The 27,990-nt window shown below is 36.8% G+C and overlaps 1 protein-coding gene across 8 annotated transcripts in view; it reads right to left on the bottom strand.

Annotated features, from left to right (window-relative positions):
- CDK14 (cyclin dependent kinase 14) overlaps window positions 1-27,990 on the bottom strand; it is a 798,330-nt gene that overhangs the window by 470,360 nt on the left and 299,980 nt on the right. For 5 of the 8 annotated variants that reach the window (XM_050782870.1, XM_050782869.1, XM_050782873.1 and 2 more), the window contains one exon: window positions 6,490-6,735. In XM_050782870.1, the coding sequence (XP_050638827.1) occupies window positions 6,490-6,735 (246 nt within the window). Of the gene's footprint in view, window positions 1-6,489; window positions 6,736-23,260; window positions 23,414-23,622; window positions 24,422-27,990 lie in introns of those variants that run through there. The other 3 variants (XM_050782867.1, XM_050782866.1, XM_050782872.1) reach the window with 3 other exon arrangements.

Here is a 27,990-nt window from a genome sequence, read left to right as displayed (position 1 = left end):
AAATCAACAGAGTATACATTCTTCTCAGCACCACATCACACTTACACATAACTGGAAGTAAAACACTCCTCAGCAAACACAAAAGAATGGAAATCATAACAGTCTCTCAGACCACAGTGAAATCAAATTAGAACGCAGGATTAAGACACTCACTCAAAACCACATAAGTACATGGAAATGGAACAACCTGCTCCTCAAAGACTACTGGGTAAATAAGGAAATTAAGGCAGAAATAAAGATGTTCTTTGAAACCAATGAAAACAAAGACACAACATACCAGAATCTCTGGGACACATTTAAAGCAGTGTGTAGAGGGAAATTTATAGCACTAAATGCCCACAAGAGAAAGCAGGAAAGATCTAAAATTGACACCCTAACATCACGATTAAAAGCACTAGAGAAGCAAGAGCAAACAAATTCAAAATCTAGCAGAAGACAAGAAATAACTAAGATGAGAGCAGAACTGAAGGAGATAGAGACAGGAAAAACTCTTCAAAACATCAATGAATCCAGGAGCTGGTTTTTTGAAAGATCAACAAAATAGATAGGCCACTAGTCAGATTAATAAAGAAGAAAAGAGAGAAGAATCAAATAGATGCAATAAGAAATTATTAAGGGGATGTCACCACCAATCCCACAGAAATACAAACTACCATTAGAGAATACTATAAATACCTCTACACAAATAAACTAAAGAATCTAGAAGAAATGGACAAATTCCTGGACACATACACTCTCCTAAAACTAAACTAGGAAGAAGTCGAATCCCTGAATAGATCAATAAGTTCTGAAATTGAAGCAATAATTAATAGCCTACCAACCAAAAAAAGTCCAGGACCAGAAGGATTCACAGCCAAATTCTACCAGAGGTACAAAGGGGAGCTGGTACCATTCCTTCTGAAACAATTCCAAACAATAGAAAAAGGGAGAGTCCTCCCTAATTCATTTTATGAGGCCAGCATCATCCTGATACCAAAACCTGGCAGAGACACAACAAAAAAAGAAAATTTCAGGCCAATATCCCTGATGAACATTGATTCAAAAATCCTCAATAAAATACTGGCAAACCAAATCCAGCAGCACATCAAAAAGCTTATCCACCACAATCAAGTCGGCTTCATCCCTGGAATGCAAGGCTAGTTCAACTTCTGGAAATCAATAAATGTAATCCATCACATAAACAGAACCAAGGACAAAAACCACATGATTATCTCAAAAGATGCAGAAAAGACCTTCGACAAAATTCAACAGCCTTTCATGCTAAAAAGTCTCAAGAAACTAGGTATTGATGGGACGTATCTGAAAATAATAAGAGCTATTTATGACAAACCCACAACCAATATCATACTGAATAAGCAAAAACTGGAAGCATTCCCTTTGAAAACCAGCATAAGACAAGGATGCCCTCTCTCACCACTCCTATTCAAAATAGTAATTGGAAGTTCAGGGCAATCAGGCAAGACAAAGAAATAAGGGATATTCAATTAGGAAAAGAGGAAGTCAAATTGTCTCTGTTTGCAGATGATATGATTGTATATTTAGAAAACACCATCATCTCCACCCAAAATCTCCTTACGCTGATATGCAACTTCAGCAAAGTCTCAGGATACAAAATCAATGTGCAAAAATCACAAGCATTCCTATACACCAGTAACAGACAAACAGAGAGCCAAATCATGAGTGAATTCCCATTCACAATTGCTACTAAGAGAATAAAATACCTAGGAATACAACTTACAAGGGATATGAAGGACCTCTTCAAGGAGAACTACAAACCACTGCTGAACGAAGTAAGAGGACAAACAAATGGAAAAACATTCCATGGTCATGGATACGAAGAATCAATATTGTGAAAATGGCCATACTGCCTAAAGTAATTTATAGATTCAATGCTATCCCCATCAAGCTACCACTGACTTTCTTCACAGAACTGGAAAAAACTACTTTAAAGTTCATATGGAGCCTGCATAGCCAAGACAATCCTAAGCAGAAAGAACAGAGCTGGAGGCATCACACTACCTGACTTCAGACTATACTACAAGGCTACAGTAACCAAAACAGCATGGTACTGATACCAAAACAGATATATAGACCAATGAACAGAACAGAGACCTGAGAAATAACACCACACATCTACAACCATCTGATCTCTGACAAACCTGACAAAAACAAGAAAAGGGAAAAGGTTTCCCTATTTAATAAGTGGTGTTGGGAAAACTGGCTAGCCATATGCAGAAAGCTGAAACTGGATCCTTTCCTTACACCTTATACAAAGTTAACTCAAGATGGCTTATAGACTTAAACATAAGACCTAAAACCATAAAAACCCTAGAGGAAAACCTAGGCAATACCATTCAGGATATAAGCATGGGCAAACACTTCATGACTAAAACACCAAAAGCAACGGCAACAAAAGCCAAAATTGACAAATGGGATCTAATTAAACTAAAGAGCTTCTGCACAGCAAAAGAAATTATCATCAGAGCGAACAGGCAACCTCCAGAATGGGAGAAAATTTTTATAATCTATCCATCTGACAAAGGGCTAATATCCAGAATCTATGAAGAACTTAAACAAATTTACAAGAGAAAAAAAACAAACATCAAAAATAGGCAAAGGATATGAACAGACAATTCTCAAAAGACGACATTATGTAGCCAACAAACATATGAAAAAAAGCTCATCATCACTGGTCATTAGATAAATGCAAATCAAAACCACAATGAGATACCATCTCATGCCAGTTAGAATGGCGATCATTAAAACATCAAGAAACAACAGATGCTGGAAAGGCTGTGGAGAAATAGGTACACTTTTACACTGTTGGTGGGGGTGTAAATTAGTTCAACCATTGTGGAAGACAGTGTGGCGATTCCTCAAGGATCTAGAACTAGAAACACCATTTGACCCAGCAATCCCATTACTGGGTATACACCCAAAGGATTGTAAATCATTCTGCTATAAAGACACATGCACACATATGTTTACTGTGGCACTGTTCACAATAGCAAAGATTTGGAACCAACCCAAATGCCCATCAATGATAGACTGAATTAAGAAAATGTGGCACATATACACCATGGAATACCATGCAGCCACAAAAAAGGACGAGTTCATGTCCTTTGCAAGGACATGGATGAAGCTGGAAACCATCATTCTCAGCAAACTAACAGAAGAACAGAAAACCAAACACGACATGTTCTCACTCATAAGTGGGAGTTGAACAATGAGAACACATGGACACGGGGAGGGGAACATCACACACCAGGGCCTGTCCGGATGTAGGGGACTAGAGGAGGGATGGCATTAGGAGAAATACCTAATGTAGATGACAGGTTGATGGGTGCAGCAGTCCACCATGGCACATGTATACCTATGTAACAAACCTACACATTCTGCACATGCACCCCAGAACTCAAAGTATAATTTAAAAAAAAGAAAAAAAATGTTTTAAAAGGGTAGCAAATAGAAAGGACTCAGGAAAAACATAGGATATTATAGTATCCTGCTAAAAGAGAAAACGAAGCCATTTCCAGTTTGATAAGGTAAAAGACACTTTTCCAGGGCACATTGAATTGAAGCAAAAATTCCTAAAATAAAAAGAAAGCAATGCAGTTACCACACAAAGTAATATAAATGCCCTAATATATATTTTAAAAAGTTATCCCAGGGTGAACCAGGAAAGGGTAAGCCCAAGAGGATCTAAAGAAATTTAAAAATACAATAGAGAAACAGTGAAAATTTCCAGAAAGCTTGATGACTTGAACACATGTATTTATCTCTCCCCCTTACAAATCCATACTAAAACAATAGGAAAATTAAAACCCATAAGGGCAATCAAAATTAGTATAGAAAACACTAGAGACAAGACAGAAATAAAAATGTAAAGACAGGACACAAATAGTTGAGAGGTCACATTGCCTAGGATGAGTGAAAACAAACAAACAAACAAACAAAAAACCTTGATACCTACATGATCCAAGGCTTAAGCCAGTAAGAAATAAGTCAATTCATACTTCAGAGTCCCCAAAATACTCACAAACTGGAGCTGAAGTTCAAATTGGGGCTACAAATGATATGATTAGTTGGAGTGAATTTAAGCTGGAGGTCTTTGCCCCTAGTCTCCCTCGGCCAGCCCTCTATCCCTTCCTAGTCCCGCCAGAGTTGTATTCCCTGAAGAGGTTGAATCAGAGAATTCAGCTGGGGCTTGGATACCAGGCAGAGTGGATATCAGATTGAAGAATCATACTGAATGAAAAAAAAAATCATGAGAAAGTCTGCATAGAGAACTGAAAGGTCCTCAGTCCCTTCTTGATCATCTCAGAATAGTGACAGCTAGGTTTATATGTCCTAAAAAAAATAAATTAGGAAAGTCCATTTTGGGAGAAACACCCAGTAACGAAAACAAGATCAAGAGATAGTAACATTTGAGAGTACTTAAATAAGACGACTAGGTTTTCACCAATAGTTCCTATGCTGAAGGCCACCAACTGACCAGCCACCCAGGCACAAAGCTTCCAATCAGCTTCTGAGTACATTACTCATAACATAAACTGAGAGCCAACAGTTTCTCTCCAAGAGGCATGACATAGACCCACCAAAAATCTCAACAGGTAAGGCAGAGACCAAAACAAATAAACAGAAACAAGAAACTCAAAGGAAATCCAGAAACAATTCAGAGAATATATAAAAGGAAAGAAAATTTCCCAAGCTACATTTTGTATCCTCAGAAACATATGAAGTGATATGTTATTCGTTGAAATAAAACAGGATAATTTTTAAAAGAGCATTCAAAGAATAAGAAAGAGTTTGTGGAAATAAATGTTAGTATAATTAAAAATGTAATTAAAGGGTTAAAAATTAAAGTTAAAAAAACCAAGAAGGTAGGAAAAAAAGATTTAAAATAACAGGGAAAAGGTAAGGTAACTAGAAGATCAATCCAATAATGCCAACATCCATCTAATAAAACGTTCTTTTAAAAAAGAGGGAAGATTAAAAAAATTAAACATATAAGAAAACTTGTTGAAACTGAAAGAAATTAACTTGAAAACTGAAAACACCCATTGAACACCAAGAAAAAGGATGACACCAGGGATAAAAAGAAAGTCCTAGAAAGTTCCACAAAGAAAAAAGCAGATAAAGAATGAATTGGGAAATCAGAATAGTCTAGGGATGTCAGTGCAATCTAGGCACCTAGAAAACAATAAAATAAGGTATTCAAAAGTCTAAGAAAAAATTATTTTCTAAACTAGAATCATATACTTGACCAGATTATTAACGAAGTAATCAATGACAGATAAAAACATAGTCATATGGCAAATCCCCCATCACCCTTTCTCAAGAAGCTACTGGAGGATATACTTTAAAACAATGAAATAAACCAAGAACAAGTAAGACATGTAACCCAGAGAATGGGTATCTAACATTAAAAAAGGAGGAAAAAATTCTCAGAAGAGGAAGCCTTATGACTATAGGATTAGAGATTAACCAATCTATATTAAATTACGACTATAAAGAACTGCCAGGACAATCTCAGTGGGGGAGAAAAACTGATAGATTATCTGATTTGTTTTGGAGGCATTTTACAGTTTTGGCAAATAGTTGCAGGCCTCAAATTGTGTTTAAAATTATGCTAATTTGAACAAAGGAAAAGCAGACAATGACAACTAAGAAAATCAAAAAGTTGTGTAAGGAAGGAAATTTACTCATAGCACACTTGTGGTTTCTCTATGACCAAAATTTATATTATCATACAACTGTAAATAATGTATATTAATTTAAGCCAAAAAAATAGGAAAAAATGTATTTGAGAATAGAAACATAACAGAGAACATTCTCTCTTGGTGTGTTCCTTTCTAACTTGTAAATCACTAGTTATATCTAAAGTCTGTTCCCCTCTAACACTTCTTTCTGGACATTCTCTTTCCTTTGGTCCTATTGAATCTACCCTACACAGATTTCTACTCCAGCATTTTCCATTCAGTACAGGGCTTTGTCCCGGAAAAGAACTTCAATTTGTCATTTTAGGGAAGTCACATGAGCAAGACTGGTGGACTACCCCCACAAAAAGATTGGATTAACACAAGTGAACAAATTTTGACATTTATTCTGCAATGAAATTCTTTGTGAATTTGCTAATTTCAAAACTATCCTTACTGCCTACACAGTAAAGTTCAATAACCTCTCCAAGGGTTTGAAATACAAAAGACATTTAATTATAAATTCCTCTAACTAGAAACAATTAAGGGGGAAAAATGATTTTTCCAAAAATAAGTTGAATCATTTCATTCATTTGCTTGCTCAGTGCTTATAAATAAGGAGTCCATATATAGTTTGCTCTCTCTCTTCCAAAACATTCAACCACCCTGGGAGAGAATGCATAATAAGGCACTGATAAAGTTTCATGCTGTCTTCCAGCACAGCATGCTATTATTGTAAGAGGGCTATTCCTTCTGTTTACCCAGTGATAAACAGAAAGATTGCACTTACCGAGCTGGGGCTGGAGTGCCGCCTAACTTTAGGTGACTCTTTGCCAGTGGAGGAGGTCTTAAAGTTAATGCAAGCATTGTTCTCAGAATGCACCCTCTTTACTTGATTAGCTGGTTTCTCAAATGGGTCAAAAGTGCTCTGTGTCCTCTGAACTCTGACTTTTTTATCCTCAGGAATTGTGTCCAGGGGTTTGATCACTGAGTCCATTCCCTGGCAGTTCCGTGTAGACATCTTTGTGACACATATCTGAGAAAAGAAGAAATTAAATTCAGAACTCTTCACTGCAACTTTAATATCACTAAACATGGCAATATATTACTCTAGAAAGCATGCCAATTTCAGTTTCAGGAAATACCCAAAAAGCCCACATTCTAAAAGCTGCATCAGCATAAATTACAGTACAAAAAATTCCTCACAATCATTCTGTTTATACTCACTTAGAGCTTACACTAAAAAATCTACCTCTAAAATGAGAAACTTAAGGCCCAGGCTGCTAGTAGTACCCTAAGATGATTCTTGAACTCTGTCACATGTTTTACCATCTGACTGGAAGTGGTTTATTTCTGAATCATTAAGAGGTTGGGTAACTGGTCTTAATTTAAAAAACAAAAAATAGGCAAATCAGATGCACACTAACTGATGGGTCATCGTATAAGCAGCTAACCTAGGCTAGAGAAGGAGAGCGCATTATGTTGTTTAAAAGTTTTAGGCATGAATATGTATACTTAAAATCTGTCCCCATCTTGATTTCATCTCCCAATTGGAATGAATGGAGCTAATGGTTAGAGATATTAAAGAACTGAGGACAACGGCGGGGAGTTTCTTTATTTCAAAGCTAATGGATTAAAAGAAATAACATGGTAAAAGAAAAACACTGAAAAGCATTCATTTCAAAATTTGGTTTACATTACTCCACTAGACCTCCACTTCCTTCCCTTCTTCTTCCTTCTTTACCCATTCTCTTCCTGCCTAGCCTGCCCTACCCTCTCATTTTATTTTAGTCTCTGTGACTTTTGCTCCTTGCTTTTTACTTTATGTTCTAAGCCTGCCATTCTCCCTATACTCTGGAGACTTTGTTGTCCTTATTAGATAATTTGATGGCCTCTGGCTTGTCTGTAAAGCCAGCTAATTTAATTGTTCTCTCTAAAGAAAATATAATTCTAAATAAAATTGTTTATAGAATGTTTTTCTTCTTATAAAAAGTTCCCACATCCCTATGTGCTATCAAAAGCAGAAAAACAGAAGATATTTATGAAAAGCCCACATTGTTAAGGTAAAAATATAAAGTTTTTGAACACATACTTTGGATCCGTGGTTGGTTGAGTATGTGAATACAGAACCCACAGATACACAGAGCTAATATGTAAAGAATGATTGTATGTGGGGGATAAATGCAGCTATGTATATGGATAGAAGTAGACAGATACAGATATAAATACAGACACAGATGCATAGATATAGATATCTGTGAGTGCATGAGCATAATGAAAAGTATATAGGAAAACACACCAAACTATTAACATCAGATATCTCCAGACATGTGGAATTGAATGGGTAAGATTAGCAATTTTTTGTACACTCGTGTGAAAAGTAGAAAAGTATGTAACTAAAATAAACCATTTCAAGTTTTTGAAACAAAAGTTTTTAATTTTTAAACATCAACCCTAAAAGTATGTCTCAACTACTAAGCACAGGCTGAATTCTAACTAAGTCAAATGAGAAGAATATTATCATGCTTTTTAGCATACGAGAAAACAGCTGAAGATATTTTTAAAAGACTCAAGGCAGAGTCCTCTAGTCATGATTAAAAAGTAAAAAATTATTACAAGTATGTTGGAGTGTGCGATATTTTTAAGGATTTTTGTGCTCTTCTTAAGGATGTGAAGGCAGTAGAAAAGAAACCACCCACGACACTAAGGCAATTAAATCATAAATACATGGTCCTGAGAAGTCAATGAACTGCAAACACAGAAAATTTGAAAGAAAAAAAAAGATGTAAGGGCACATTGAAATCAAATTACCTAAAACAGAGAGAGAAAGTAAAAGATAAGAATGACAGAAAATAGTTCATGACTAAATTAATACAGAAAGGCAATTAGAAAGCATCTCGGACTAAATAAAAATGGTAACACAAAACATGAAAATGGTGAGATTCACCTAAAGTAGTACTTTAGCTGTAGGAAAATTTGTAATACTAAATGACTAGAGAAAAGAAGAAAGGTCTCAAAGCAATGACCTCAGCGTCCACCTAAAAACACACACACAAAAAAAAAAAAAAAGAAGGAAAGAAAAAAAGCAAATAAAAAACAAAATAAGACTGAAATAATAAATAAGAAAGTGGATATAAATAAAATAGAGAACAGAAAACAATAAAGAAAAATCAATAAAACCAAAAGCTGGTTTTCAGAGATTTTTTTTTTTTTTTTAAATGCTGAACATTTAGCCATACAGATCAGGGGGAAGAAAAAGTAGAAAATATACATTGCCAATATTACTATCAGGAATGAGAGCGGTGACATCACTACAGATTTTCTACAAATATTATAAACAACATTATGCCAATAAATTCTGCAAGTTAGATGAAACCAATTCTTTGAAAGACAAAAACTAATCAAAGATCACTCAGTAAAAAAAATAGATAACCTGAATAGGCCTGTGTCTATGACAGGAATTGAATCTGTGGTCAAAAACATTACCACAAAGATAACGCCAGGGCCAGATGGCACCACTGGTGAAGTTAAACCAAACATTAATGGAAGAAATAACATCAATTGTACGGAAACCCTTTCAAAATACAGATGAGGAGGATGTATTTCCCAATTCATTTTATAAGGCCAGTGTCATTCCAAGATCAAAAATCGCACAAAAACATTGTAAGGAAATTATAGATCAATCTCTCTCACGAACACAGATGCGAAAAATTACTGGTACATCTTCAACAAATTGAATGCAATAATATATAAAAAAGATAGTAAACCATGACAATGTCACACTAATCCCACGAATGCAAGGTTGGCTTAACATTCACAAATGTGTAATTCACCAGTTTAACATACAGTGGTAGGTAGTCTCTAACATGGCTCCCAGTAACACCCACTTCTAAGTATTCACACTTTTATGTAATCCCCAGCTCTTGAGTGTGGGCTGCATTTGTTGACTTGTATCCCATAAATATAATATAGCAAAAATCATAGGATACCACTTCTCAGAAAACATTATAAGAAAAATGTTTCTTCTATGTTGGTGCTGTCTCTCTGCCTTGAGTTTCCCCTCTTAGATCACTAGACCTGGGGAAAGTCGACTGCCATGCCATGAGGCAGCCCTGTGGAGAGACACATGTGCAGAAACACTAGGGCCTGCAAACAACCTTGTGAGTCAAGTTTCAGGGCCAACCACAGTTCCAGCTTCCTGCTTGACTGGAATCTCCTAAGAGACCCTGAGCCAGCTAAGGAGCATCTGCAGGAGACCCATAGGAACTAAGATTTTTTAAAAAATGTTTGTTGTTTTAAGATGTTAAGTTATGGGATAATTTGTTATGAAGCAACAGATAACTAATGCACAGTATTTTAAAACTCATATGATCATCTCAATAGACTCAGAAAAGGCATTTGATAAATTCAGCATCCATTCATGATAAAAACTCTCAACCAACTAAAAACAGAGTAAAACTTCCTCAACCTGATAGAGAGCATCTACCAAAACATTACATGTAACATCATACTTAATGGTGAGAAACTAAATGCTTTTCACGTAAAAACAGGAACAATTCAAGAACATCCACTTTCATCACTTTGATTTAATATTGTATTTTAAGTTCTAGAAAATACAATAAAGCAAAAAAGTCATTTGTTGGCTTCAGGAAAGAGAGGAACTCCAATTAGAAATTTTGATGGCTCTCTGAGCCTATACAATTTAAGCAAGAGAAACTGTTATGAAATCTACCGCAAGTACAGCTTTCTCTCCATCTTCATGCCTTAATGGCCTTACAATACATATTTTGAGTCAGGTAGCCTCTCATTTAATGGATCTGACTATGGCACAGTTGATAATTATAAAAATCAGTGAAAACTATGCACCTGTAGAAAACCAACGTCTCTATTCTATCATTAAGACAGAAGAGTGGCAGCCTTTTCCTACTTTTTGAGAAAAAAAAATTAACAAAGTTCTCAACTTAAAATATTTCCCATAAATATTCTTAAACATTCCACGTTTACTATTTTTGCTAACTACTAGCAAATGACAAAATGAAAGTAGAAAACAATCAGCTTGGCTGGGCATGGTGATGCACACCTGTAGTCCCAGCCTTTGGGAAGCTGCGGCAGGTGGATCATTTGAGCTCAGGAGTTCGAGACCAACCTGGGCAACATGCAAAAACCCTGTCTCTACAAAACAAATACAAAAATTAGCCAGGTGTGGTAGTGCACACCTGCAGTCCCACCTACTCAGGAGGCTGAGTTGGACAGATCTCTTGAGCCAGGAAGGGCAAAGCTGCAGTGAGCTGCAGAGTCCGTGCCACTATACTCCATGTACTCCAGCCTGGGCAACATAGTGAGACCCTGTCTCAAAAAGGGAAAAGGGAAAGGAGTGGTGGGGAGGGAAAGAGAAAGAAAAAGAGGAAAGGGGAAAGGGGGAAGAGGGGGAAGAGGGGAGAAGGGGGAAGAGGGGTAAGAGGGGAGAAGGGGGAAGAGGAATAAGAGGGAGAAGAGGGATAAGAGGGAAGAAGGGGGAAGAGGGGTAAGAGGGGAGAAGAAGGGAGGGGAGGAGAGTTCTTAGAATAAAATTATTTAAGTATCCAGGGTGCATGAAGAGAAAAGCGAGTAGTCTGGGTCTTAGCAATGAAAGAGGGTTCCTAAAGACAGAGTATACACTGGTGCTACTCCCCCGCGTATGTCTTCAGTTGAATGCTTATATTAACTTGTCAGCAATCTGAATAAATGCTTCCTACCCCAAATAGAATCTTTCTGCCCATAGCAAAATGCTTATGGTCAGTGCAGTAAAAGGTCTTAGTAAAAGATAAAACCTCATATATTAAAAAACTCAGAGACAGAAGTATGGAATGTCAAATCGGAAAAAATCACTGAGAACCCAAACCTCAAAAACATAGATTCCTCCAACCACCAAACAGTAGCCCTTTTATCCACTACTAACTTTCATGTGCACCCCTAGTGCCCAGATTTTGGCCTACATTCCAATTCTCCAGTAAGGAAAGGAAGAACTCTTTGGAAAGTAATAGATTCCAGTTCACGGTGCAGGAAGTGTGAAAGAGCCAGGAAACATCCAGCTGTTACCAGAAAACTAGCACCCTTTCAAAAATGTCAGGGATCATGCTAGAAGGACAAAGGAATCTGCCGAAAGGGGTTCCCACTGACCAAACTGATTATTTGAGCATCAAAAGGAAAAATAAAAGTATGGTTAAATAGAACAAGCTGAGCTGTTGAAAGACCATGAGTTCATTATGATTTCAAAAGAAAAAAGTTACTATAAAGGCCAAATGGCAGCTATAATATAAAAGAATGAATATAACACGATACGGTTGATTTTAAGATACAGAACTCTGAGTAAGCCAAGAAGTGCTAGAAAAAAAAGTAGCAAGGAACTGTATCAAGGGCAGGAATGAATGATCAGGGCCTGTGGGGAGGGTCCAAGTAGCATGAGTGTAGAAAGAAAAGCAACACAGCATGTTCCAATGACAGCAGACCAGGTGGGTGGATGTAATGCAACAGGCTAAAGGGCAGATGATGTTTCCTAAGCAACGTATTACAAAGTACACATCTGGTGGAGAGAAACAAGATTAAAAAGAAAACCTATGTGAACCAGTATGGAAAGCATTTTTTTAAGTAAGTTAAATTTTAATAACACATATGAAATTTAACCCTTAAAAAGAAAACTCAGCTTGACTGCCAACCCGTGACTCAGATGTGAATCTCTGACTTGAAAAAAGCATCCAGGACCCCAACAGTCAACAACTCAGATCCTGTAACCATGGCTGTTCTGAGAAGGGATTCTTTTACTTGTGGCCCTGTAAAGATTACACAATCCCAAAAAGACACAAAAAATATTATTACTGAACCCCCTGGAAGAAATCTAAATAAGTGGATCTATAACCCCAGAAAGCTATAAAAAAGAACAGAGAAATAATAATAAGATTACTTAAAACTACACTGTTAAGTATAGTAATATATTAATAATTTGTAATAATTACATTTAGGTATGTCTTCTTTGTTTAAAAGTATCTAGAATATGGCAAAATAATCAGTTACACTAAATTAGTATATGACATTAAGGGAATTTAATTAGGTCAGTAATCAATGCTTAAATGGAGACAAATTGGTTTTCAAAATTACATTTCTTAGCTACACATATTCTTAAAGATGTGGGTACTTGGCCAAATACAAAGGCCATGAGCTGTGAACATTCTGGACACAGGAGACCCTCGGACATTCTACGCACTGTCCATCAGCTTCACTGTCCTTCACCCATGCTTTTAGTGTCCTCAGCCCGAAAACCTTCCTCCTACCAAGCCATGACTTGTCTCCAAAATTGCCTTTGCCTAAATGCACTTGTTGATTAAATCCCACCCACTCAGACCAATCCTTTATTAATAATTCACTTCAGTGAATTTAGTCTGCTCCAATATTTTTGCATACCTTAGACTGTAATTATTCTTTTTGTGATACTTTAATGTCAACAACCTAATTATCTCTTCCACAGGGCAAGGACTATGTCTTATATTCATTTTATAGCCCCCTAAAGTACCCTTCCCTTAAAATCTCCTCTTGAAGAGTACAGTAAAGATTTGTTCATTAACTCGTGGAAAATAAGGAACTTCCACAGGTTAAAAGTGGTTTTCACAAATCATGGGGCCAGAAGAAAACATCTTTGGCACCTCTGCCCAAGGCAAATTCCAGTAGACAGCTATGCTATCAGTATCGTGTGAAAACAAGACATTCAAATATCAATAAGAACTAAGAATAGTTTTCTCCATGACTGTACTTTTTCATACTACTTGTTCCATTTAGAAACTGAAGTAACAAAAAATCACATAAGCAGGGATGTCTCCTGGTATTCGAAAACAGATAAAAGGAAGAAATCATCACAAATACCAAAATAAACTTCTTTTTTTCCAGTAAATTAAATAGAAGCTAGAATTTCAAACTTGCTTTGAGATGCACCCATACATATGGATATTCATCTGAAGTGATTAATTTGGTCTACTCATTATTAACAGGAACTTGTTCATTTGCTGGCAAACTCAAAACTGAGTAGAAATTCAAACCGTGTATGAGGCTCCAAAAGTCACAGTTTGACCTACGATTTTAGCTTAGAGCTATGTAAGATCCAGACAACTGTCTACTGAACTCACAGCAGTGGATTTGAAAGCGCAGAACTTAATTCAGTTAAGCTTGGCATTCATTTCAAGTGAATTCATTCGGGCTGAAAATTGTCCCTTTGAATCACCCTTTTTCTGGTGATAAGCATTTTACTGGGTTCAGAGTGTGATCTTCTCCACTGCTCTACTCCACACTCTTAGTTGAAGGCAGACACTGGAAAAGAATCGGTTTAAAAGACTCCAGGTCAACCCACAGCAAATATGTATCATGCATTAGGCTGTAGCTAGGTCATGCTCTTTTGATATTCATGAAAGGAATGTCCATCACAGGTCCAGTGCAAAACTATGAAACAAGCAAAAATCTTGACAACCTCTTTCATTTGTTTTTTTCCCTTTGTCCAATACCCCAGGAGGGCCTGATGGCTTTATCCTACTTAAAATCTGCTCCCAATATTAAAAAATCATCAGTCATTTATAAGTTTTTGAGCACTTAAATCATAGCACTATGTCTCCCAGTATTATCTGAACTTTAAGCATTACAGAACAAGAAGTTTCCTCCCTTATAAAAGTAATTTCAGCTAGTAAGGATAGATGTGCAAGAGTTTTGGGTAGAAGAGAGGGGTAGGAAGAATTAGAATCATTGCCACTAGAATCATAACCAATGATAACTGCCTTCATCTATAACTTAAATCTGTCAAGTCTAAAAGTATGCTTTCCTCTCTTTGCTTGCTGTCTTCTCTATTTTCTCCTAACAGTATGTGCATATACACAGAGATGGCAGTAACAGTGGCTACATAGAGCAAAGATATATAGGCATATAGAATGATATATGCAAGAATGTGTTTTACTTACAGCTTTGTTTTATGAGAACCAAGATCTTGCCTAAAATCACCTTCAGAACATTACCTAACATACATGCAAGCATACTGCCCATGGAAGTCAGAACTAAGTGCCTCAAAACAAGCCACTTAAACTCCCCAGATCTCAGTCTTCTCATCTGTAAAATGATACAGATCAGTTTTAGCTCTAATGTTCTACTATGAACTCTAGGCAGCAGTTTGCAGCTGGTAAATAATTTTAGATAGACTAAATAGTAAAGTCTCACACATAAATTCATTTCTTTGTGCTTCCTTTGTGTTCCACTTTGTTAGAATTTTAAGATGTAGAAAGGACAAAGACAGGTACATACTATGAATACACTTCTCTTGATGTCTCCAGTCTTTTCAGATTTTACTTAACTCTGACATCCTGAAACTGTTTCTCAGTGGTGGCATCCTGGGCATTGTGGCTGAAAATTATTTGGGTGCAGCATTTGCACAGCAGTACACATTGTAGAACATCTGGCAACCATGGTTCTTACTAAATGCTAGTCCTGCCCTTATATCACTGTCACTGTCACAACCAAAAATGCCCTCACTACCAACTACATCATTTTTAGATTGTACTTTATAATTTGTTACTGAAACATACGTTATCATATATTCTTATATAAGTTACTGTAGAATTTGTTTTCATGTGTTCGGTTTATTTTGGTGGGTGGGGGGAGCTCTGTCTTTGCTGAGCACTGTTTCTCACGTGTTTGTATTTCCATGACCAGACTGTAAACACCTTGAGCACACAAACCATATCTTCTGTTTCTTTAGTGTTCCCCAAGCACAAAAGACTGGGCATGCAATAGTTCTGTTAAAATTTACTCAATGATGAACTGTTTTGCTAATTATAAGCTTTCCCCTTTAACTAAAAATAGGTCATTAAAAAAAAAATTAGTCCTGAGAAACTACACTAAAAACAAGGTACCTTCTGTGTTGAGATGTTTTCCAGTCATGAAAACACTTTACCAGATGTTTCCATTCATCAGAATTCAATGTCTAATATTGCAATTTAGTTTTAAAATGCTTATTTTTCTACTACATGATTTCTTTGGCATCTGACCTAATTTCACTTAAATCCTGAATTCATCAGCTAGTGGACACAACTGAATGGAGAACTCTTGAGGACACTACATTCATTTATGCTGCTTCAGTGACTATAGTTTTGTTACATCCCTTACTGGACTTCAATCCTTGCCATTAATAGGCTTGATAACCGTTTTGCTAATTCTATTATGGAATGTTAGGTAGTCCTTCCAGAAGCTTAACCTTTGGTATATGTTGCTAAAATAATTTTATTTAGTCGCTTTCTCTTCTGTGATAATTACACATTTCAGATGAGATACAGTTTTTTTTAAGGCTCACATAGGTAGATGCCTATATTTTCTGACCTCTAGGTTCTTCATTTTGTCCAAATCATAATGATAAATTTAACCTAAAGTTTTAATGAACACTCATAGCAAGGGTAGAATCACCAGCCCTATTGTTAGTTGTCTGTATAAGTTTTTCAGAATGTAGTCAGCTTTGCAGACCAGAATTTCATCTGGAAAAGTTAACCCCTTGCTGCTTGCAGACTGGCAGCACTGGCATCACCTGGGATCCCAGACCGATTGCAGTTCTACCGAGTCAGAATCTGAATTTTAACAAGATCCCTGGTTGATTTCTGTGCACCTTGAAGTTTGAGACATGGTGCTGTAAACCATGTAATGATATATTCTGTTGTTATGGTCAAATAAGAGAGTGTGATTGTGAGAGAGGGCAAATTTAGAGGGAAAATTTATTTCAGTCTCTGTGTATAATGAGTGATAAAAATTTACTCAAACATCGCAAAAGTTCATGGTAGTTATCAGATAACTCAATATATTTTGAGCTCTGAAATAAAATTTGCAATAATATACATCCAATATGTTTATGAATTTAAATAGCCATGGGATTGGAATGAGTGACAGGTAGAGAAGAAAGAATATACATGGGTTATAGCAGCATATATGACATTACTTCCTGCATAGAAATTTATAGATGTATGTGTCTCTAATATAGGAACATTGTTTTGCTGCTGGCCATCATATCTATAAAAACAATTACTATAAAATTATCCTGAGCAGAATTGAATTCAGAATCTAGCTTTGCTTACTACTTACTAGGGTTTATTTGGTAGATTTGGAGGTAAAACTTAGAGGGAAGTCACCTCAGGATCCAGAAAAGAAATTTGAAAAGGAACTTACATTTGTGAAGAGTACCATGTATCCTAAAACAGGTCCTCCTTTGGGGTCGGCGTGTGAGGGAACCTTTGGCCCAAACGGCATAACTGAACATTTCCCGCTCCAGATTAAATCCTATTCTGATTATGTGGAAAGCCAGATGAGATGTCTTTCAGACACTGTTTCCACTAAAAACATTAAATATTCCAAAAAGGTCAACAAGAGAAAGAAGAAAGTATGTACATTTTCTGACTTCCAGTTGACATCCACAATTATATGCTGGTTAAAATGCCATCATGGAAAAAAGTCAGAGTCAGGAGTGCAGAATTCATAGTATATGACCAAATGACATGTGTTAAGAGGTGAAATATTAAAATTGATATCTATATTCACCCCACCCCTCACCAAAACATTTATAGCCAAAGGGCTCAGAAATGGGACACAGGAGATGAGAAGCTCCAAGCACAGCAAGCGGGTGACTTTGTTTTGAGATTCCACAAAGCACAGCGTTTTCCAATCTACAAAATTCCTATAGCTGCATTGGGGAAATGGAATACCTATTCTCTACAAAATAGAAAAATCAAGCTACACAAAGTGGCTCACACTGCATGGCTAATTAGTTTCTTCATCAAGACACTATTCCCTTAAAGCTCTTATTCTAGGAAAAAAAAAAAAAAAAAAAAAAAGGTCTGTTCCTTCAAATAAAAACTTTTCCTCCCTCTCCCACAGGATTTACAGGTTTAAACATAGCTTTTCTTTTTTAGGTTTTGCCTTGGGTTCTACCTGAGAATGGAAAACCAGAGTGCATTTCCAAAGGACCCCATAACATGCAGCAGTGTGAACTAAGCTGGCAAAGGGGGCTGACTGTTAACCACCCCAATTTAAAAACTAAAATTGTCTACCATGTCAGAAGCACTAACTACTAATAAACAGAAGAGGCTGATCTCAGATTCATAGACTTGAAATCAATAATATGGTCCAGGACGCTTTCTACCTATACACATATGCTTAGTGTTTGAGAGGTATTTTTAAACATCACAGGGACTGCAGAAGCTCACTTGTCTCAAAGGCCGTGCAAAAGACAGTCTCAAGTGCCTTCTGAATTCTGTTTGGTTTCACTTTTGAGTTTCACTAAACCACCCCTGGCTTCTTTATACTAAACCAGGCCAGTTCTTCCTTCATGTCTCTACCTTTCAAATATCTGTAGCTCACTATTCTGTCCCTCATGTAAGATACAGCATCCAGAAGGTGCAGTAACATTAAAAAATGAAAACTGAAGAGAAAACACTACTGGAGATATGACTGATCCTTTAGGATCTGAATTCTTTCCCCCTGGTAACCATATGAACAGCATTTTAAAATAAAGAGTATAAATATTTTTAAATTCCTTCTCTAAAGGACAAATAAAATTGTGTACTATCTTCTTACTCTGAAACAGATGGCTATATAAATACAACATACATCTCCAAAACTACAATAACCACCTTTTTAATAAAATATAAATGTATTATTAGTGTTTGGATAATAATTTAGTGGTTGATGTCAAGAGTGATGTTATAAAGTTGAAAAGTTTAATGTTTTTCTTCTTATAAAATAAATCTAGATTGCAAACTCCATCAAAGAGTTCAGGAAAATACAGGGCATCACTCAATATAGAATTGACTTTCGAAGCTCTTAACATTTTCAGAGAATCATATATGGGTCACTAACCACACAGAGCTTATGAAGAGAAACACTGGGAACAATGAACCTTTGAGGAGAAAATGGAAGTATCTTTCAATGTTGCTTTAACAATTGATTCATCTATTGTAAAGAGCTAAAATCTCAGTGATAATAAATTTGACAGTAACCCATTAGTAATACTCCTAACTGATTTCATGAAGACTGGTTCTGCAAACCTTTCCTATAGCTGAGAAAAATCAATACCAAATCTTGCCTAAGAGATGCAAGGTGAATAGAGAAAACCAGTGGGATACACACATCCTGCTGTTTGTCTGTCACCTGGAAACAAACTCCAGTGCTTCCAGAAGCATTTCACTGTCAACTTTGTATTTTTACCAAGATTTCATTTACCTGAGGAATAAGCTGCTGGGGCAAACGTGTTATCAACTGGGCAGAAAAGTAAGTCTAAAGAACATTCACCCTTCCAAAGTCTGCCAGATGATAAATAGGATATTGGAGCTTTCTATTACATACTCCTTTTATCCACTCAAACTCAGTAACACTAAGAAATAATTATATATGCTCTATAATCAAACTACAGAAGGATCTTGGGCAAGATATAATGCAGCTGATAGAAAAGAGATGGAAATTAAGGATTTCTAGATGAGATGACAATGATGATGATGGCTAACTTTTGTTGAACTCTTATTATGTAAGTTACTATTAAAAATGCTTTAAAATAGCTTCCCAATTAATCTCCACAACAACCTCATAAGAAAGGTAATAATATTATCTCAATTTCGCAGATGGTTAAATTGAGGCACACATGAATTAAGTAACATGTCCAAGGCCACAGAAAATAAACACAGGAGATGGGATTGATTACAGGACTCCGAATACAAAGCTCAAGCTCTTGACCACTGTGTTGGCTTTCATACACGTCCCCTGGGACTTACATCCTGACAGAAATAAACAAAAAACAACTTTAACTACAATTCTCTCAATTTCTCTTCATTCTCTCTTATCTCTCCTGATGGAAAAAAAAGAAAAAGAAAGAAAAAGAAAGTACTTCCAAAGCTGTGTAAAATAACTGCTCACTGGTTTAAGGTTTTCTGACCCATCTTCCCTCTCTCCCCACAAACCTACCACTCAAATTTAACATATATTTGATTAATCTGATTCTGAATTAGTCTCATAACAAAAGTCAGGCCATAACAGAAAAATAGGGGGACAGAAAGCAAGACTCATTAAGAAGGAGCAGGCTTAGCTGGAAGGCTCAGGTATTAGATATTGCTATGTTGAATCTTCCTCCTCTATAAATGGTTGGGTCCCCTGGATAGTGAGTTAAAAGCATGGATATAAACTGCTGACTGACCCAGTCTAAGAACTGTCAAAATGGTCGATAGAAAACAAATGAACAGCACTGAGGCCTTAACTTGGCTTTCTAAAAAAGGTCCCCTCAGAAAAACCGTCTGGATTTATGGAAGCAGTATCAGGAAGAAATCTGAGAAACAGAAAGCTGTATTCATGAAGCTAGGCTTACCTCATCCAGTGGAAAACTTCTTAATACAGCATCAAGTTTACACCCTCTACGATTTCTGTCAAACTCAGAGGATACTTGGGGTTTTCTGGTTGTTTCCACTGAAAATGGGGTGGGGAGTGAAAGAAGGCCCACAGTGGGCAGCAGGAGACTGAGTTTTCCTCTCACACTGGCTAGTGAATGATAATGAACCAATTAAATAACAATTTCTAAAGTACCTGCCAGCTCTAAGAGTCTCTGACTCTGTAAGATGACCTCAACATGATCAGTCTTTGTTTATGAAGTAAAATAGAGTAAGAAGATGGAAGTACAGTGGGTGAAATTCAAACGTTAATAATGACAAAAGCTATGGCCCAGCTTCCAATTATTTCAGCTGATTGCTGCTATCAGCAAAGAATTGATGTGAAAATCTTAGCATCTCAATTATAATACACCCATAGATAAATATATGAAAATAATATATAATATATCCATAACTCTTTCTCTCAGTGCATTTCTATTCCTTATTCCTTGCCCTTTCCCATAGGCTATTTTAGTATATTTAAAGTATCTATTATGATGTCCATACAGGAACTTGATTCATGTCATCAGATGAGGAAAAACTGCTGTCTATCCTATATAAAAATCAAGGAATGCATTAAGAAGGAATGAAATTCTGATACATGCTACAACATGGATGAACCTTGAAAACATGCTAAGTAAAACAGGGCAGAGACAAAAGGAAAAATACATACAACTCCATTTAATATACTATGAGGTACTTAGAATACCAAACTCATAGACACAGAAAACAGAATAAGATTACCAGGGGCAGGGGGAAGGGGAATGTGTAGTTACTATTTAATGAGAGCAGGGTAAGGTTTCTGTTTGGGTTGATGAAAAAGTTCTGGAAATGGATAGTGGTGATGGTTGCAAACAATGTGAATATATTTAATGCCACTGAAATATAAACTTAAAAATGGTAATAATGGCAAGATTTGTGTTATATATATTTTACCACAATAAAAAATATCAAAGCATACAGTATCTCCTTCATAATCACCAAAATGAAAGAAAAAAAAAAAACTTGCCACATATTTTCTCTTTGAAATATTTTTAAAAGTAGACTGTAGCTGGCAGTAGTGGCTAATGCCTGTAATCCCAGTACTTTGGAAGGCCAAAGCAGGAGAGTCACTTGAGTCCAGGAGCTCAAGACAAACCTGGCCAACACAGTGAGAACCTCGGCTCAATTGAAAAAAAGAAAAAAGTAGTAGACTGTAAGTTCCATAAGAACCATGACCACATCTGTTTTACTCACCACTATTACACAATAGATTCCATAAATGTTTGTTTAACAAACAAATGCTTTTTTAAAAGGAGAGGATTAAAAAGCACCAAACTGACTATCCATGAGAAAGCATAATAGGGCATATTCCAGGGGAAAATACCAATATAACTATTTCTAAGCTCCTTCAGGAAAAGGTACTGTTTCATCCATACTTCCTTTATACAGCAGGTCTTACAATGTTTTACACATAGTAGGTGGCTAATCAATATTTGCAGAATGAGAGAAATATCACATGATTGTAAAAGCAGTCATATTATTGCTCTACTTTTTAAAAATTACTTTTTGTAAATTTACAATTCCTTCTGTCACAGGATGAAAAAAAATCCTCACAACTCACACAAAGTAAAAGTAAAAATATAAATAGCTAAAACACATTATTCTCAGAAAAAGAAACAGTAAACACAGGGCGCAACGTCTTCTAAACAGAAAAAAAAGTTTTTAAAAAAGAGAGGTAAATTTGATCTATCTTTGGAAGAAAATCCAAATATTCACTCCCAAAAATCAATGTCCAACCTCAACAGTAAATAGTTGAGTGAATATAGAAGCACCGCACCATTAAAGAAATTCACTCACAGTGAACCACAACAGTTACCAGTATTTCTGTCAATTAGCCTATCAACTAATCAGGTGATCTTTCTTACATTTACTTATGTCACAAATTATACAGAACTGGCTTATAGCCAACATGCAAGCTCCTGATGATTTTCTTAATATTCACCAACTACACATTTACATTTTACATAAAGGACTAAGTTAATTAAACTAGACATAAGTGGAATATTTTTAAAGCAAAAAATCAAATGCTGACATCCTTAACATTCAGCATGTATATAATAACAGGTGAATCCACATAAAGTCACTAGGGCTAAGTAATGTTATTAGTCTCACTCCGAACACTATTAAAACACGTCCTTCAAGTTCAAACCCCCACCACATCAAATATGTCAACTGTGTGACAATTAACAAAGGAAACAAAAATTCAGTCTCTGAAGACGTCAAGGTTTACATTCCTATCTCTCAATTTTATCTGCTTTACAAGCAGGTAAGCATCATTGGAGTAGGCTGTCTGCTACCATGGTCCTTCATGAATGCAGGGGTTCTCCATTAGCATCCAAAATGCTAATAGTCTACTATCAGAGCCAGCACTTCAAGCAGAACTGCATGAAGAATCATCACTTCTGTACATGAAAGCATAACCACTACAGGTGCAATGATGCAAAATACCAGCACACTGACCTCTGCTCAGCAGCACACACTTAAAGCAGGTGCATTTCTGTGATCCAAAAGGGAAGGAGGTAGGATGAGCAGGGAGGAAGCCCCAGGTCCCTAATATATTAGAGATATTTATTCTACTCAGATCCAATCCAGCTAAATTCATGGACATCAGTTTACTCAAATGGAAAAAGTAGTCTCTCGTCCTTCACTTGCTTGACTCAGAGGGCATTCAGCCAAGCATAGCCAGGCAAAAACAATCTGTAAGATCTCTTTCAGCTATAATAAATAAAGACTAGTTTCAGAAGGAATAAGACTCAGATATGGCAAAGAAGCAGTCGTAAAACCTTTTCCCCATCTTATCTCTGCTACTGGTGTTTACAAACTAGGAACAGTAGCCTCGGGAGCCTCAAAAGACTCTCCCATGAGTAACCTCCAGTCAGATCCCTAATTTAAATACCCCCTTTATCAATCTGTGATGTTTCTGGCAGTTAAATAGAAGGAAGTGAGTAAAATGACATGCATAAAATGAATCCTTTTTAAGTTGTAAATGACTGAGTCAGGATTCAGACTTGCCGAGATGCTCCAAATTAAAACCCCTGCTATAATTTTAAGCATGCTCTGTCTTACCGTTCTGCTGTTGTCTCCCTCAGGCTTGATTCACCTGGAACTCTTTAACATGTCTCTAGCAATGTGTTTGCACCAGGCCAGGCTCATAACAGCAACTGAATTCACATCTTTCTGCACTAGCAAGCTGAAATGGTACGGCCGTACTACAACCAAGAGAGGGGGATGCATAAGCAAGAAAAAAAAAAAAAAAAAAAAGCCCAGAAATCTCCTAAGAGAAGCTAATCTCAGTGGAATAAGACCAAAAACAGTTCAGAAGAAACATGTCAAAGGACATGCTAACATTCACTATCAATAGCTTTAACAGCTCAATTATTTTCTCCAAAAAATCTAATTTTTTTTTTTTCCAAACACGATGGACTTGCCTGTGGAGTTCCCAGGAAGGCAGAGTAACCGGGCTCTGCAGCAGCATTGCAGCCAAAGTATCCGTGCATGTGCTGTCCAGGCAATTCACAACACACTGCCTTTTCAGAAAGATATTGATTTGCAATGCAGGGCTGCTTCAAAAGAATGCAGAATGGGAGCCAAACAGCTAATGGTGATTGCATAGGAGGAAAAACATTTAATCAAGGGGATGCACCTCATCATGCTCAATTCAATTTTTTTAAGAGCACTGGAGAAAGCCAGTAAGTGTCCTGAGTGACAACCCCATTAAATAATAATCTGGGATCCTATAGAAGGCCAAGTTTCAGCCACCATCATGCATGTTGCAAAAGCTGCTAAAATGGTGTCTATGTGTATATATTTGTCATATGCAAATGGAGCATAATAAGAACTCTAAAATAACCATACATCAAATACATGGTTAAAAAAAAAAACAACAACACAGGTGCAACATACACAGAACCAAAGTAAAAGAATGCATAGTTATGAGCTTGCAGAATTTTTGGTGGACTTAGAGCTCATACCACTCTGAAAAATAAAATACCAAAACAAGCCAGATCTCACAATCCTTAGGCAAATTGTGCCAAGTCATGCCACAAGGTGCTAGGCGGCAAAGGAAGGATGCCAGACTGCTACTCTCACAGCGACCCCTACAGGAAAGTGGTTGATCTATTCTTTTTTAAAGGAGTTCCTGTTCTCCGTACACAGAATCACGAAAGGATATAAATTAGATTAAGATACAACAACACAACTGAGAAATACCTTAGGTAAGAAATAAAAAAAGGCATGAAATCTAACCTTGTAAATATTCACTTATTTAAAAAATTAAAGTACACGAGGAGGTAACTACCGTGTCAATGATAAGCGGTTGATACTCCCAAAGCTCCCCAAACTGGGGTATACCATGATGAGGAGAAACCTCAGGCAAAGTGTTTTCCCTTCACATCCTAATTGGTTTAAATGAATCATCTCTTCTTTCTCCCACTTGCAAACCATCTTCACCTTCATTATTTTGAATGACACTATGAAGATATTCAACTTTGTTTTCCTGCAACACAAAAGCTTTAAAATCTTTTTAAAAAGTTATTGTTCAAACACAAATATTACATACTTTCATCTTCAACAAAGCCAAAAGAGAAAGCTATCTCCTTAATACCTGAAAACTATTGAATTATATGAGCATCATTGCTGCAGAACAGACTTCAACAGGTCTTTCAAGAACCTGAGGTATTTTTGTGATTATCCCTCCAGCCCAAAAAGACACCTTTTTCAGAACCAACAGCACTTCTTATTGAGTCATTCAAGATTTAATCATATGTCATCTCATAAAACTCTCTTGTATTGTTGGCATTTTCTCCATTTTAAGGCCCTTGATAAATCACACCAATTGCATTTTTCAAAATTTATTTAAATACCACATAATACAATGCTAGGCATCTAGCAAATATTAAATTAACATTAAAAAATTAATGAATTTCCCAACTCCATATTTTAGGGCTAAAAGTTCTTCTTAGGCTATCCCCTTTTCCCCTATCATTCGTAAAATGTTTGTGTTCACTAAGACATCTTGTATAAAAACCAATAAACACAATAACATTTCTCCTTTATTCTTTCATCTATTCATTCAGCAAACACGTTAATGTGCCCAGCAATGTGAAGAGTCATATTCTCTGCCTTCAATGAATGCCTTGAGTGATTAGAAATAAAGCAAGTGATTATAATACACTGAAATGAGTATTTTGAGAGTGCTTTATTAAGGATAAACAATATTCCTTAGGTGGCTCAAAAAAGATTTCACAGAGGAGGTACCTAAAGCTGAAGCTTCCAGTACTATCCAGGAGAAGAAGGACATTTGGAAAACAGCATGAAGCCTGAAACTGGAAGCTGTATGAGGAAATAACCAAGCCGTACCCACAGTGGTCACCATTGTGAAGGCTCAGAGGAAAGGTGGCTCAATGCCTGGGCAGAAACGGCCCTGTAAGCCATGCTAAAAAGTTGGGAATTTTATCCTATAGGAAGTTGCCATTTAATCCAATAGAAAGGCCCTACAAGACTAGAGGCAGAACAGTAGCTGGATGAGGTTTTTCATTTTACGACAGGGTAATGGTGTAGAAATGGATTGGAGAGATGAAGGAAGGGAAGCAGAGAGGCCACTTGGAAAGCTAAGCTAGTGTTTCAGACAAGGCCCTGAACTAAAGCCATGAAAATGTGGGTGGAAAGACAACAGAGGTAAGAGGCATTTACCATAAGTTACCTGCTGAGAGACTGGACATGAAGTCTAATGGAAAGGGAAAATCTATACTGAATTCTCTCATATAACTAGTGAAAGGCTGGTTCATAAAGAAACGAGTGAACACAGGAAGAATACAAACTTGAGCAAAAGAGGAAACTATCATAAATTCAATTTTTTACATACTGAGTTTTAGGTATTTCTGAACATCCAAGTGGACATGTTGCATAGGCAGCTGTCTAAGGGTCTGGAGCTCAGATGACAGATCAAAAGTTTGCTTATACGCCTAGGTCAGGGTTTCCTGGAAACAGAGCTGGGCTCGGATCTTACAATTTATTGAGGGCATGCTCTCAGTGAAAAGAAATGAGGAGGCAGGACAGGGAGGGGAAAAGCCAAGGAAGAATGTGGCCTCAGACAAAAACTACACCCAGCACTAGTCTCCCCTGAAACAAGAGGGCCAGGCTTTTGTATCCCTGGGCTGATCAGTCACTGACTGAGACCTGGAGAGGAAGGACTTCTGTTCACCCTACACACCCACTACCACGTGGCTCTGACCACAGCACCCATCCAACTATGATTCGGTCACAATGGACAATTTTTATTTTCCTCAAAGCTGGTTCCTCAGGAATGTTTATGTTTGCTGTTCTCTCTGCCTAGAATGTTCTTCCCAGATAACCCCTTGGCTGACTCCCTCCCATTATTCAGTTGGACCTCAGGTATTGCCTTTTCAGAGTCCTTCTCTGGCTTTTCTCTGCTGTTGCTCCTCCCTCCCCTATCACATTACACTGTTTTTGTTCATTAATTTACTTTGTTTGTCTTCCTCCCCCACTAGAATGTAAACTGCTCAAGAGCATGGACTTCTCATTTGTTCTCCTGTGTTTCCCCAGCCCCTAGGACAGTACGCAGTACTTGCTGAATAAATAAATAGTAAGTGGAGTTGCTGATGACGGAAGTTCAAACAAATTCTGTGGACAGACATAGAGTGGAAATGGATGGGGAGCTTGAGGAATGGGTAGGGGACAATAATAGTGTCAACAAGCGTGTAGACAACAAGTCTGACTATAAAGCAGAAGAGAGCAGCGAGAGGGCAAAGCTGCAGGAAATTAATCATTATGTCATACAGGATTCACAATCTATGGTGTTAAGAATATCTTTATTAGAGGCCATTGAGATGTGTCTGAAACTATACCATAAAAGAACAACAGTAGAGCTTAAAATAAAAATTATAGCTTCAAAGAGAAGAGACAAAAAGGCTTGTAAAAACAATCTCAGTGGACAGAGAGAAAAACAAGACTAACATCTACTAGGTCATTTTTGTGAGTAAACAAAAATTGATCCCTTGAAATGCCTGCCTTTATATGAGACTTTTTTAAATTCTAAAAAGTAGTATGCACTTCCCTGACTTTTAAAATAGATTATAATAAACACAATCTAATCTTCAACTGATAATGGTGCCAATTATAAACATCAGTGGCAGCCCTCAGGGTTTAACAGTGGGTATACAGGGCCAACTGGCTCCTAATCTCAATAACCTGACACCTAAGTGTTCTTCTGCTTCATTTTTATGATTCATTCTCTTTTTACCATCAAAATTGCCTTATTATGACCCTACATGTGCTTCTCCTTCTAATATCACCACACACTCCTCAGTCTTGCTACAGGCTTCCTCAGCCATCCCCGTATTGGGCAACTAGATAATCAGGCTTATTGGAACAGTGTGTGAATGGCTTGAGTCAACAGGTGGGTTCAAAGCAGAACCAGGAGCTTTCTCCTGAGTGGAAAACATGTAGGTCTTACTCCACAGGCTCTGCAGTACTCAGAAACCCTTGTTTCATGTCAACCTTCCTGGAGCTATCTCAGACACAAGAGGCTGCCAGAGGACTGATCTTCACATAAACAGGGTCTGACGGACAGGTGGGGCCAAACAAAAAATTTTTTAAAGCCTGGAAAAAAGAATTGAAGAAAGGGACAGAGAATTACTTTTATTCTGTCTTTATCTTTTTTTTCTTTTTCTTTCCTACCAAAAGCCTGTGAAGGGAAAACACTTTTTTTTAACTGAACAAAGAAAAAGAAACACTAAGAAAATTTTAAATATGAGGGAAGAAAAGAGTACTTTATA

Source organism: Macaca thibetana, chromosome 3, assembly GCF_024542745.1.
Source record: "Macaca thibetana thibetana isolate TM-01 chromosome 3, ASM2454274v1, whole genome shotgun sequence".
In the NCBI taxonomy this organism is placed as follows: Eukaryota; Metazoa; Chordata; class Mammalia; order Primates; family Cercopithecidae; genus Macaca; species Macaca thibetana.
The sequence above is the reverse complement of the archived record's forward strand: the minus strand, read 5'-3'. Positions and strand labels throughout refer to the sequence as shown.